The sequence below is a fragment of the Haemorhous mexicanus genome, chromosome 27, assembly GCF_027477595.1.
Source record: "Haemorhous mexicanus isolate bHaeMex1 chromosome 27, bHaeMex1.pri, whole genome shotgun sequence".
NCBI lineage: Eukaryota > Metazoa > Chordata > Aves > Passeriformes > Fringillidae > Haemorhous > Haemorhous mexicanus.
In genome coordinates, this window is record NC_082367.1 from 2,069,935 (window position 1) to 2,082,879 (window position 12,945).

General features: G+C 49.6%; 1 protein-coding gene across 5 annotated transcripts in view; it reads left to right on the plus strand.

Moving 5' to 3' along the window:
* SCMH1 (Scm polycomb group protein homolog 1) overlaps window positions 1-12,945 on the plus strand; it is a 64,528-nt gene that overhangs the window by 15,980 nt on the left and 35,603 nt on the right. For all 5 annotated transcript variants that reach the window (XM_059868855.1, XM_059868858.1, XM_059868859.1 and 2 more), the window contains 4 exons: window positions 2,438-2,522; window positions 5,117-5,185; window positions 9,921-9,991; window positions 11,644-11,878. In XM_059868855.1, the coding sequence (XP_059724838.1) occupies window positions 2,498-2,522; window positions 5,117-5,185; window positions 9,921-9,991; window positions 11,644-11,878 (400 nt within the window). In that variant the 5' untranslated portion in view covers window positions 2,438-2,497. The remainder of the gene's footprint in view (window positions 1-2,437; window positions 2,523-5,116; window positions 5,186-9,920; window positions 9,992-11,643; window positions 11,879-12,945) is intronic.

Genomic DNA, 12,945 nt, shown 5'->3' on the forward strand with positions numbered 1-12,945 from the left:
CAGGCAGGCTGGAGCTGTGCATCATGGAGTTTGGCTCTGCCTCTTCTCTAGGCATTACCTGACTCTGAGCACTCAAATAATTTTGCTTTTTTTCCCTTGAGTTATGATTTTGCAGGATTAACCCACATGTTGCTGTCCTGTGATGTGAGATGTAGGGGGGATCTGGGTGGTGCAGAGCTGTGTCAGAGGCTCCTGAGGGCTGGCAGGAGTGAGGCTGGGGCTGTCACATTTGGGCAATTTCTTGGAAGCATATTTTAGAGTGCAGTGTCCTTGAGCTGGCACTCATGTGGCTCTCAGCAAAGTGGGATTCCCCATGCAGCTTGAGTCTCTTCCTTTGGGGAAGAGTCACCATTTGTTTATTTATTTATTTAAATGGGACATTTACAACATCTGATTCTCTTCCATGAACGAGATCTTGCTGAGAGCCTGCTGTAGTGTTGGCTGAGGGATACCAGCAGTCAGCTCTGTGCTTAATCAGTATCACAGAATTACAGAATCATTAAGGTTGGAAAATGCCTCCAGGATCATCAAGGCTGAACACCACCATGTCCACTACACCAGAGCACTAGTGCCACATCCAGACACTTCTTCAGTACACCACCACCTCCCTGGACAGCCCATTCCCATGCTTGACAACCCTTTCTGTGGAGAGATTCTTCCTGATGTCCAACCTGAACCTCCCCTGGCACATCTTGAGGCCATTTCCTCTTGAACTGTCCCTTGTTCCCTTGAAGAAGAGACTGACCCTCACCTGTCTGCCCCTCCTGTCAGGGAGTTGTGGAGGGTGAGAAGGTCTCCCTGAGCCTCATTAGGGTTATTTGGCCATAACCTTTCACAAACCCTGTCTGAGCAGCTCAAACACAGTCACAATGTTTTTCCTTCTAATATTTTAGAAGGGAAGGGGTCACACATCCCTGCCAGCAGGGCTCTGAGGTGCTCAGGCTGAAGCAGCTTTTCAGAAGCCCTCAGAGGGGCACAGGAGCTCCTGTGCCAAACACATGAGATTTATGTGTGTGGGTCCTTGAGAAAGTCCCACAGACAGCAGAGGGGCAGAGCCAGAGATGGAGAATGCTTGTCTGGTGCCTTTATACATAAACACCTTTCAGCCTGGGTTTTTATGTCTAGGGGACTTTTCCTGCCAGGACTGCTAGTCTCTAATAAAAATGACTGAAGAAAATTATGAAAAGAAGCTTTAAAAGTTGTACATAACCTTTCACATGTAGGTTACCTTCTGCTATTGGAAGGGAAACCAACTTTACTCCTTTCACAAGTGTGTACAGACACACACACTTTATTTAGGAGAGAGGCAGTAAGTGACCACTGTGCATCTTTTGATTTGGATTAAAAAAACAACCAGGATTTTTTTTTTCCTTTAGTAGTTAATATTCCTTCAGTATTTTTCTTCTCAGAGTATTGCTCAGTGCTGCATGTAAAGAGGCTGTAGTTTGTAAAGCTCTTACAGAAAATTAAACTCTATTTCTCTTACATTTAGAAAAAGCCTGGTTTTCAAAACCTCAGATTCTTGCCAAGCTGGATCTGTAAATAACCCTTTAAGCAGCTACTCAGTGCTGTGTCCTGAGACAGCTTCCTCCTTCTCCTGACTGCCCCACTGTGAACAAAATGGAATTATATTGATACAATTAATCTTTCATTAGTTAGTGGAGTGTCAAAACATGCTATTCGTGGCTTTCCCAAGGGCTGGTTTGTGGCTCAGCCATTCATTTGGATGTTTTGTGGCAGGGCTTGGCAGGGCTTTATGGGTGTGGCAGGCCCTGCCCTGTGAGAGTGCTTGTGCTGGAGCACTGGGTCCCTGTACATGACCACCACACATCTCCCAGGAGCTCTGATTTTTCAGGAATATTTCTTATAACAAGAATGCAAATGCTTTTGCTTGTTGGGCACAGTCCAGTCAGTTTTCTTCCAAGCAGGAAAACAAAAAATGCAGCACAACTTGGACACTCGTGGCAGTACTAACAGCTAAAGTATTTCCTGGGTCATTGTCCAATTTCTCATCCTTATTCCCCAGAACTGCTGCGAGCAATTTGCATTGTAAGTGGCAAGCTGGGGATTGCTGTGCTGCTTTGCCAGAGTTAATGTTATGTTTCCATGTGTTTTCTTTCATAAATTCCAGCTCTGCCTCCCTTTGTTAGTGAGCCCCTCCTTCCACACACACGCTCTGGACCCGCTGTAGGGTTAGCACAGATACAGGCATGTGCTCCTTGTGCTTATTCATGCTGCTCCTGCTGCCATGAATTTGGTGCTGTCCACAAATTGGAGAAAGTCTTGTAGTTTCAGGGGGGGAAATGAGTTGTGTGTGTTCTGTGCTGCCCCAGGTGACAGAGCGTGTTTTTCCCCCCACTGTGTGATGAGTTAATGCTGCAGATGACTGTGTGCTCCAGAATGGAGAATTGTCTCATCTTTATTTCTTTCATCCTAGACATCCTCAGTTCTGTAGGAGCAGCCCAGTCCCAGGATAAGGACAGCAGCAGGTGGTAGAATGCGGAAACCAGGCCCTCAGAAAGGTGAGCAGTGATGCTTGGCACAGCCAAGGGCCCTGCAGTGAGCTGGCATGGCCTGGACTGCCTCAGGGGGCTGGCAGTGGGGTGGGAGCTGAGGGGATGTGGCTGGAAGCCCAAAACAGAGTTGTGTGTTTCTCAGTCAGTGTGCAGAGAGCAGTTCATCAATCCCCCTCTGTGACAGGAAGAGGAGAGTCCTTTTTTGGGGCATCCCTGCAGCTCGTGGGGCACAGTGTCAGCAGCGAGGGTGCCCTGCAGAGCCCAGGGCACCATCTGGCAGAGCTCCCAGCATGAGGCAAACTGCCTGAGCTGGCACAGGCCTCCCCCCTCTAATGAGGCATGAAACCAGAAACCAGCCTACCTTGTGGAGAGGAAATCTGTCAGGAGGTTACCCTGCCACCCCGTCCCTTGGCCCCTCACACAGCACGTGCTTCCTGGGTCCTGCATCCCCAACAAAAAGGGTGAAGCCAAGCAGGCTGCCTGCAGCTGAGCTGCTCTGGCTTCTTGTGCTTAACAGAAATATTGATTTCCTTTAGTGCTGTGCCATGCATGTGCATCTGACTGGAGTGATCTCATCAGGGAGGAGGGGGGAAGGGAGAAGGGAGAGGATGGAGCATCCTCCACAGCTCTTTGTTCACATCTGCTCCACACTCCCAAGGTTTATTGCAGGAGATTTCTATGCTCGATTTCTCTGCTCCCTTTATTTTTTTTAAATGTCTCCTTTGCTTCTGTCGTGGTTCATCTTACAGCAGCATTATCCTCTTCCTAGCACTGCTTGTCCTTTAATGAAGTGAAAATAAATGAAGGAAAGCAGGGAATGGGGAGACCCTGCTGTGAGGCAGCTGGAGGGCTTGGCAATAAAGGAGGCTGGTTGATTAGTCAGCAGCATGGCCCAGGCCCGGGCTGGCTGGATTCAGCCTCACTCACAGCTTGTTCTCTGTGCTCCTGGAGCCTCCAGCCAGCCTGCCTCTGTGACCTGGGCTCAGAATGCCAGGCTGTAGGTTGCAGAGGCAGCACCTGCACTGTGCACATGTGGGTTTCTGTCCTACTTACCTGCTTTTTTAATAATGCATTGAACTTGCACTGTTTCTTTATTTGTCTGCAGAAATTCTTGTTTCGCTCTCTTTCTGCTGCTTTTGTATCCTGCTTAATGAGGATTTTTGCATGTTAAAGGTTAAGAACAAAATGTACCTTCACCTGCAGAGTACGGTGAGAAGCTCCTTTGAGTGCTTGGATGCTGTTAGAGCTGTCCTGCAGCACTGAGGGGAGCCTTACCCACCCAGGGGGCTCTTTTGCTTCTGACTTAAATACTTTATGTCCTTTATTCTTGCTCTAGGGACATGGCACAATACTGTGCCTCGTGGTAATGCATTTATTAGGAAGGGTGTCCTTCAATCCTTTTCATTCATTTATGTCTCTCCAAGGAGGCTCTTTGTCTGGCCCATGTCTAGGGACATCGTGGCCACACTCCATATGTCCCTCGTGTTCATTTAAGGGATGCTGATCTGGCATCCCTCTGTTGGGCTGGAGCTATGGGAGGCAGGGTGGGCATCCCCCACTCTTGCTCTATCACTTTCCAGAGCAGTAAAACCTACGTGCTGTCCTGTCCATTGTGCTGAAAAGAACATGTCAGGAAGAGAAGCTTGTAAAAATAATTGTCCCAAAGCAATTCCAGATACATCAAGACACCCCAGGCCACTTTAGAAGCAGCTCTTAGCCTGCCTCTTCCAGCTACTGGTCAGATTTCAAACCTTTTCCTTTCACAAGGAACTGTTTTTCATGGGAGCAAGGCACATTTCACAGGGCACTACCAAGCTGCTGTCTACAATAGCCCTAAAAATGGTGTGTAAAATAAAGGAGCTGCACTCCCAGGGTGCCAGCCTGGCAGCAGCAGGTTGAGGAGCTGGCTCAGGGTGAATTCTGCCATGGCACAGGGCTGGAGGCCAGGATGAGCATTCCCCACTTTTTGCTCTATCACTTTCCAGAGCTGTCTTGAGAACTTCAGTTTTTTTGGAGCTCTGAGACCCAAAGCTGTCATGAGCAAAGACAGCTCAGGTGAGCTGCTCTGCAGAGCTGGTGCTGCTTTGCTGTGCTCTCTTCTGAGCTGCAAGGGACACAAGGAAACCTGGTGTTTTGTGTGGAGAGGGCACTTGTGCAGATTTTCAGAGAAGTCCTCTCCCTTGTCACCACAAAGGGCTGAGGTTGCTTGTGTGGAATAACCTGGAGTAACACAAAGAGCCATTCTGCACCAAAGATCCACATGAGCCATTTTTAGTGGCTGTTAGGTTTGTTCCTCTCAAGCCCTTCTTCTCATAGCTAAAATGGTGGAGTTTGCTGTTCTTTGTCACTGAAGGAGAGCAGTGGCTGCTGGGAGCTAAGCAGGGACTGAGGTGCAGATGTAGATACCCCCTGTCAGGTACCTGCAGGAGCTGTGGAGAGGAAGGGAGCACAGCCCAGAGACAGAGGCAAATCATCCATGTCTCTGGGGTCAGGATAGGGAGCTCACTGCTCTCCTCTGAAGTGCCTGGAACACAGATAGTGCAGAAGGGTGCATTGTCTGGCTCCCTTCCCTGACACAAATGCTCTGTTTCTTGTCTCAGCCATAGACTGGAAAGATGGTAAAAAGCACAAGTACAGCCGCCCGTCCGAGTCTCCCTCCCAGTACCAAGGTAAGAGAGCTCCCTTCTTCCTCCCTGCTTCTTTTTGCCCTCCCTTCTCCCTTTTGTGGTTTCTGAAGATTTTTTTGACAAGTGCATGGTGCAGCAGTGAATATTGGTGATCACCTGCAAGAAGCTCTGAGTAGCTCATCACTGCCCAAAGCTTGGGCACATCCTTGTGGGGTTTGGGTCTGGAGAAGAGAAAGGTCTGAGGAGACCATAGAGCCCCTTCCAGAGCCTTAGGGGGCTCCAGGAGAGCTGAAGAGGGACTTTGGACGGGGGTCTAAAGTGACAGGACAATGGGAATGGCATCATACTGTCAGAGAGCAGGGGTAGATGGGATATTGAGAGGAAATTCTTCCTTGTTAGGCTGGGGATTCCCTGGCACAGGGTGCCAGAGAAGCTGTGGCTGTCTCATCCCTAGAAGTGTCCAAGGCCAGGTTAGACAGGGTTTGGAGTGACCTGGGACAGTGGAAGGTGTCCATGGCAAGTGGAAAGGAATGGGCTTTAATGTCCCTTCCAACCCAAAGCATTCTGTGATTCTGCACAGCGAGGGGTAAAACTGCAGCATCTGGCACAGAGCACCCTGTAATCCAGGCTGGAAGGATTTCAGGTCAAAGCTGCATTGGGACACCTCTGAGGAGAGCAGGACAGAGCAGACAGCACCCTGGTGTTTCAGAGCTGTTAGTTTTGACTCGCACATTGTCACATTTTACTGAGCAGCACAGAGCAATGGGGCTCATGTTACCAGTGGAGCACTTGCAGCTGGATTGATGGCTGAGCAAAGTACCTGGGATGGGACAGGGTCATGTTATAGGAGCCTCCTCGAGCCAGGTCTCATAAGCTCTGAGACCTATAACACATTCAAGATAGCTGAGCTACTTTTGGGGGCATAAAAATCAGTGGGGTGGCTTCTGTTGCAGTGTTGGAAACAAAAAGGTTTAATAAAAGGCAAAATAACAGAGAAGAACTGAGCTAGGTGCAGGAGGTCCTTGCTCCTGGTAAAACACCTCACAAAAGCCATTAGTTTCTTTGTTCACTTCTTTTTCTAGTAAATTTTCCAGGTGGGACTTTTTGGCTTCTGTCCCGTTGGCCGTCCTTAAGTTTGAGGTAAAGTCCCCCAGGTCCTATGAGGTGGCTTTTTCACCTAATCAAGGAGAAGAGAAACTTCTGGGCTTCTTTCCTTTTTGGGGGGACAAAGGAGAGTTTTGTCACTCTGTCAACAAAAGGCACACTCCTGTAGGATGGGACAGGCAGGAGCTGTGCCTGTGGGAGAGCTGACCCTCAGGAGGCCATGCTCAGACACCAGGGACAGCCACTGTCACCCAGCCCAGACAATGCTCTGCTCATTTTCATACAGAGCTGCCTCAAACTGTGCTGCTTTCATGTGCTGCCTTGGTGCTCCTTGGCAGCCACACATATGGGCTGCAGACTTTAATGGGATGCCTTGATCTTGGTAGGGCACATTCTCCTTCACAGATGTGACCTGAAACACACATGTATTGTTTCACTTGGATTGATGACCCCTCGGGAGCCAAAATGCTAATGGAGCCCAAACCAGACTTCAGTTAAAGATATAAACAGAAACTCCATCTTCATTTAAATTCTGGGCAAAGGATCAATGTTAAATGCAACATGAAGAAAATCAAAACATGAGGGTGCAGAGCTGCATTGTTCACAACTACTGCAGTTTGACCCCTTGGGTTTGTGGAGTGTGTTGTTTGGAGTAAATATTTTTGGAGGTTAAGACATCAGAGCCCAAATCTGACTCTCTGCCTGGAAGTAATATCTGCCTTTGGCATGAGCACACGACCAGGAGCTTTCCCAAGGCAAGCACAAGTGACAGACAGTCACCCCAGTGGCATTTCCACAGCCAAGTCACAGGGAGTCACACGGGTTCCCAATCCTTGGCTTTTGTTTGGCTCACATATGGAGCTGCAAGACAGGGTGTTTCTCATTTCAGTGTCTTTCTCTCATTTCTTCCTGTGCAGAAGATCCAATGTGCTGGAAAGAGGCAGAGGGGGACTTGGGACAAGGGCCTGAAGTGCAGGGTTTCCTCTCATGCTAAGGGGGTAGTGGCTGCTTCCAACTGCACTCTGCAGTTTTTACCTTGGTTTGAGGGTAATCTTGGAAAAGAAGTGCAGGTTCTACCTGTGCTTGCCCTGCCCTCTGTGTGTAAGGGGCTGGCTGGTAGTGAACACTGCTGTATCAGTCTTTTCTTAGAAGTCTTTCTGCTGCTCCTGCTTTTCTTTGCAAAATAAATCACCAGAACCATTAGTGATAGGAATAAGAGAATCACAGAATATCCTGAGCTGGAAGGCACCCCAAGGATCATCCAGTCCAACCCTGGCCCTGCCCAGACCCCCCAACACCCCACCCTGGCCATCCCTGCAGCACTGCCCAAATTTCTCCCCCACCCTTCATCTCCCCCATCCCTCACTCTCACAGAATCATGGAATGGGCTGAGCTGGAAGGGACCCACAGGGATGATCAATCCCAAACCCAAACCCTGCCCAGAGCCCCACCAACCCCAGCCTGGGCATCCCTGGAGCTCTGGCAGCCTCGGGGCCGTGCCCATTCCCTGGGCAGCCTGGGCAGTGCCAGCACCCTCTGGGGGAAGAGCCTTGCCCTGATCTCCAGCCTGAGCTGCCCTGGCCCAGCTTCATGCTGTTCCCTCAGGTCCTAGAGAAGCTGCAGTTCTAGTGCTGTGTGTGTCTTCATACAGTGGTTGAATCCCAGCAGGCTTTAGAATTAATCTCAAATAAGTTCCATGTCCAAACACTATTTTTAGAGGCCTGCAGCTGTGTGAGAAATTCTCTGCTCCCAGTGGGGTTGTGCAGCATGGATCTGGGCTGTGGGGTGAGCTGCTGCAGGGAGCAGGACAGCCTGGCTTGGTATGGAGGGAGTGGAAAGTGGGAAGATTTAAACCATGACAACTTTGAGTAGTGATGGATTAAAACCAGCTGAGGGGAGTTTGTTTTTTTTTTTTTTAATAAAATTGTCAAGCATAGCTGATCCTGTTCAGGCTGCTGGCTCAGGGCCTGGGGCTGACACTGGCACTGCTCACCCAGTACTGCCCCCTGGGTGTCCTCTGTGCTCTGGGGACAATGACCTCTGAAGGGCTACCCCAGTCTGAGATGAGCCCAGATCAGCCACCAGAGGTAAGGGGTGGAATCCATAAGGCATCCCCAGGCCAGGAGTGCCCAGCTTTGCTTTGCCTGGGTCTTTACTCCACATTATTCCTACAAAGAGTTTCATTGACAGAACCAAGTATAAAATCATATCTTCAACTAAAGCAAAAGAATTTTGGTTTTGTGAGAGCATCATTGCAGTAACTCACTGAATTTCTTCATTCACACAGTGTGAGACTGTGGCTGAAAGGAAAATATGTGCCAGTGGATGGAGCTGAGTACTCTGTGGCATGGAGGGTGCTGTCAGTCTGGAAACAGCAATATTCAGCCAGTGTGGCAATTAAACTGTATTTTTTCTGTTCATTTTCCCCATTTTTAACAGTGTACTAGTCATCTGCATGGGAGGTGGTGAGAAAGCAGCATTCCTTGTATTTATTTGAAGCTTGTAGGTTATGAAGGCTCCTCTGTGCACAAGGCAGCACTGAAGCAATGTGTGCTGACCTTACTGCCTCAATTTTCAGAGGTGTGGTGTGTGCTGCAGTAGCTAAAATGGCTCTTAATGTAGCTTTTGTTTTGAAAATAGACTGATTAAGAACTTGCCTGACTCGGGGAAGCAGTGGCTGACTTTAATTGTGCTGCCACCACTGCTCTTGAAATGCCTTGAAAACAGTGGTCTCCTGGGAGCTGTTTGGATGAATACGAGCGAATGTCATGCTGGAAGGTTCCTCTCCCAGCTGCTCAGTTTAAATGGCAAAAGTCATGATTTGCTCAGATCACAGGAGCTTTTAATTCCTCATTTAATAACAGGTTTCCCTGTGTGGCATATTGCTTTTGCCCTTCCTGCTGTACATGAGGAAGGTGCAGGCAAGGATGAAATGCATTTTCCCTGGCAGCAGCACTCAGTGGAAGGGGGCTTGAGGTTGGGTGTGAGGTATTGAGCTCAGTAAATCCCTGTTTGGAGGATCCCTGCTCCCATCCTGCCCATCCTGTGGACTTCATGGCACTTCAGGAAGTTAATTGCTGACCTGTCCACTTATTGCTGGGCTGATCCCTGGCCCGTGGGGTGGGCTGTGTCTGTGCTGGACCAGGGGCACCATCCAGTCCCCACAAAGCAGATTCCTGTTCTAAATCTACGCTTTGGAATCATGGGATCACAGAATGGCTTGGGTTGGAAATGACCTTAAAGATAATCTCATTCCAGCCCCCAAGCTGTGCTGCTCATAGCCCACAGTGACTGTTTGCAATCCCCAGACTGAGTGATGTGTTTAATGAATGGTTTTTAAGGGACAGTTGTCTGGAGGACTCAGCAGATTCCCATCTGTGCTGGGTGTTTTCCATTAAGTTGTAGGTTGTTATCCTGCCTCTGTGCAGCCCCTTCTCAGCAGCACCGAGGCAGGAGGATGCCGAAGGCAGCGCTGTGCTTTGTTCTGCCTGTCAGTTGCAGTTGTAAATCTTCTGTGCTCACAAACATCAGAGGTTCTTGGTGAAAACACGTTGCCTGTGAGCACCTCCTCTGTGAGAAGTGCAGAACTGCCAGCTTAGGAGTCTGGCCAGTTCTTTTGCTGAGAATTTTGCTCATCTGTTCTGATTTAAATCCTTTTGTTTTTACTTCTCAGGTCACTTCACCTGGGAAAAGTACCTGAAAGAGACATGTGCCATCCCAGCTCCTGCCCATTGTTTCAAGCAGGTAAGAGGGTGAAAACAAGAAAGGTCAAGGGCTATGGTCCACTGGGGGCCCTGGAGTTCTGGGATAGGCCCCTGGCTTGGAAAGGAAGATACTTAAAGATATTGGAGACCAAACAGAAATCCAAGTGCTGAAGCAAAGAATAAAAAGATGCACTTAGAGTAGTACAGAAGATTTTCCTCTCAGATGTGCATTTTGGGAACACAAGTGTGCTATTAACTCTGTCTAGCATGAGCCCTTGGAGAAAGTGTCCTGAGTAAGCTGGGGTCCAGCTTTTGGTGGATCCTGCTCAATCAGGAGATTTTCAGCAGAGTTCATCCAATTGTTGTGACAGAACAGCAGCCCCTGGGCAGCAGGAACTGAGCCCTGAGGTGGTTGTGCTGAGTACAGGGGGGGCAGGAGTGAATCAGTGTGGGTCACCTGGGTCTGGGCAGAGGGGAGAGTGAGTGTCTGTGTGGGTCTGGGGTGGGCTGGGTGAGTTTTCCCAGGAGAAGGTTAATCCCCTTCATTGGGGCTGCACCTCAGATCCTGGGATCAGTTTTGGGCTCCTCACAAGAAGGGGGCTGGAGCATGTCCAGAGAAGGGAACAGAGCTGGGAAGGGGCTGGAGCCCCAAGAGTGGCTGAGGGAGCTGGGAAGGGGGCTCAGCCTGGAGAAAAGGAGGCTCAGGGGGGACCTTGTGGCTCTGCACAACTCCCTGACAAGAAGATGGAGTCTGGTGGGGTCAGGCTCTGCTCCCAGAGAACAAGAGACAGGATTAGAGGAAACAGCTTCAACGTGTGCCAGGGGAGGGTCAGGTTGTATATCATGAAAATTTCTTCACTGAAAGGCAGATCAGGCCAAGGAAGTGTCTGTCCAGGGCACTGGTGGAGTCCCCATCCCTGGAAGTGTTCAGAAGTGGTGCCTGGGGGTAGTGGGTTAGTGGTGGGCTTGGCAGTACTGTGGGAACAGCTGAGGTTGATTATCTTGGAGGTGTTTTGCAGCATTAATGATTCTGTGAATCCAAGAGAACAGGCTTTAGTTGCCTGGATAATGCAGGATGGAAGGATGGGGGTCTGTTAGAGACGTGCCAGGGCTCACTGAGTTCTCTGTGGTGCCTCTGTGCTGTGCCTGGAGGGGCTGTCAGCCTTCAGCAGACCCCGTTTGCATGCTCCTACTGCTGGAAGCTTTGTGCCTGAGCTGGTGCATGCATGTATTGGCAGTCAAGGCTCTGACTGGCCCCTTGTTGCTGTGGGTTTGGAGGGTCCCCGGGGAGTCCCTGGGGGCCCCCTAAGCTGTGTGTTTGCTGGTAGCAGCAGGCAGGCAAGGAGACTCCACCTGGCTTCTGAGGGTGCTCATTAGATGAGGGTTTATTGGGGGTCCCAGCCCTGGGACCAACATGGTTTCTGAGGGAGAAAGGGGAAAGGGGGAGGGAGGGGGAGAGAGGGAGAGCCTAGGGAGCCAAGGGCCAAGAGAGATTCTGTGGTCTCCTCCCACAGCTTAACAGGGAGATTCAAAGTGGGCACAGAATAAGACTTGGGCCAATGAGGTTACAGATCCGTGATTCTGCAGGGGAGGATCACAGGCTGGGAATAAACCCTACATTTTCCAGGGGTGAGACAGAGCAAACCATTGAACTAAAATGTAACACCACAGCCCCTGTTCCACTCTTTTCAGTCCTACACTCCACCTGCAAACGAGTTCAAGATCAGCATGAAGCTGGAGGCCCAGGACCCCCGGAACACCACGTCCACGTGCATCGCCACCGTGGTGGGGCTGACGGGCGCCCGCCTGCGCCTGCGCCTCGACGGCAGCGACAACAAGAACGACTTCTGGAGGCTGGTGGACTCTGCTGAGATCCAGCCCATTGGCAACTGTGAGAAGAATGGAGGGATGCTGCAGCCTCCTCTGGGTGAGCTGGAGTTCAGCTGTCCAGCGAGGGTCAAGTTGATGGTGGGGAAAGCTTGGGGTGTGGGGATGTGGCAGTGTTCCTCACTCGGGGCTCATCAAATGTGGTGGTGTTCACAGAGGCCCCAGGATGAGGAAAGAGATGAGGATCTTGACTCCATGTGTCAGAAGGCTGATTTATTATTTTATTATATAGATTATATTAAAAGAAAATGGTATACTAAAACTATACTAAAAGAATAGAAGGAAGTATTTCATCAGAAGGCTTGAAAGGAATAGAAAGGAATGATAATAAAATCTCGTGACTGCTCACAGCCTCGACACAGGTGGCTGTCATTGGTCATCAAGTAAAAACAATTTCACATGCTGGGTAAACAGTTCTCCAAATCACATTCCAAAGCAGCAAAACATGGAGAAGCTGAAGCTTCTCAGCTTCTCAGGAGAAAAGATCCTGGCAAAAGGATTTTTCATGAGAGATGTCTGTGACATGGGGGCACCAGTTGGGTTTCTCTGGGTCTGGATTGAAGGCACTTGAGGCAGCACTTCATGTTCACACTCAGGTGTTTATTATTTCTTATCACTAAAACAGTCTCACTGCTGTGAGCTGGGCAGCTTTACATTAGAAGGCACAAAATGGCCAACAATCTCTGGTTACAAGGTCTTTGAAGACTAAACTCTCCAATTAAGAGCTGACACCTGGATTATTTTCCCTTCTAACCCAATAACTGATCCCAAAGAGCCCCAATGCAGACTTGTCTGCCCAATTACAAAATGCCACCCAAACCCATGAAGAAGACACCCAGGACCACACCCTGTGCCCTCCATCTTGCTTCCATCCACAGCACACTAAAAATCCCAAACCCTCATTTTCTCACGCAGTGACACACCTACACTGCTCTCTATAATCTATTGCACACTTTTATGGGTTCCAGTCTATCTTGAAGTCTGGGAAACTTTCTCCATGAGTGAGAGTCAAAGTCAGAGCTCCCATGGGGGTCAGGGCACCCCAGAGCAGACAGAAATATTCCCAGTGCTCTGGGTTTCCACACTGGGGGGTTTATAGATCTGTGC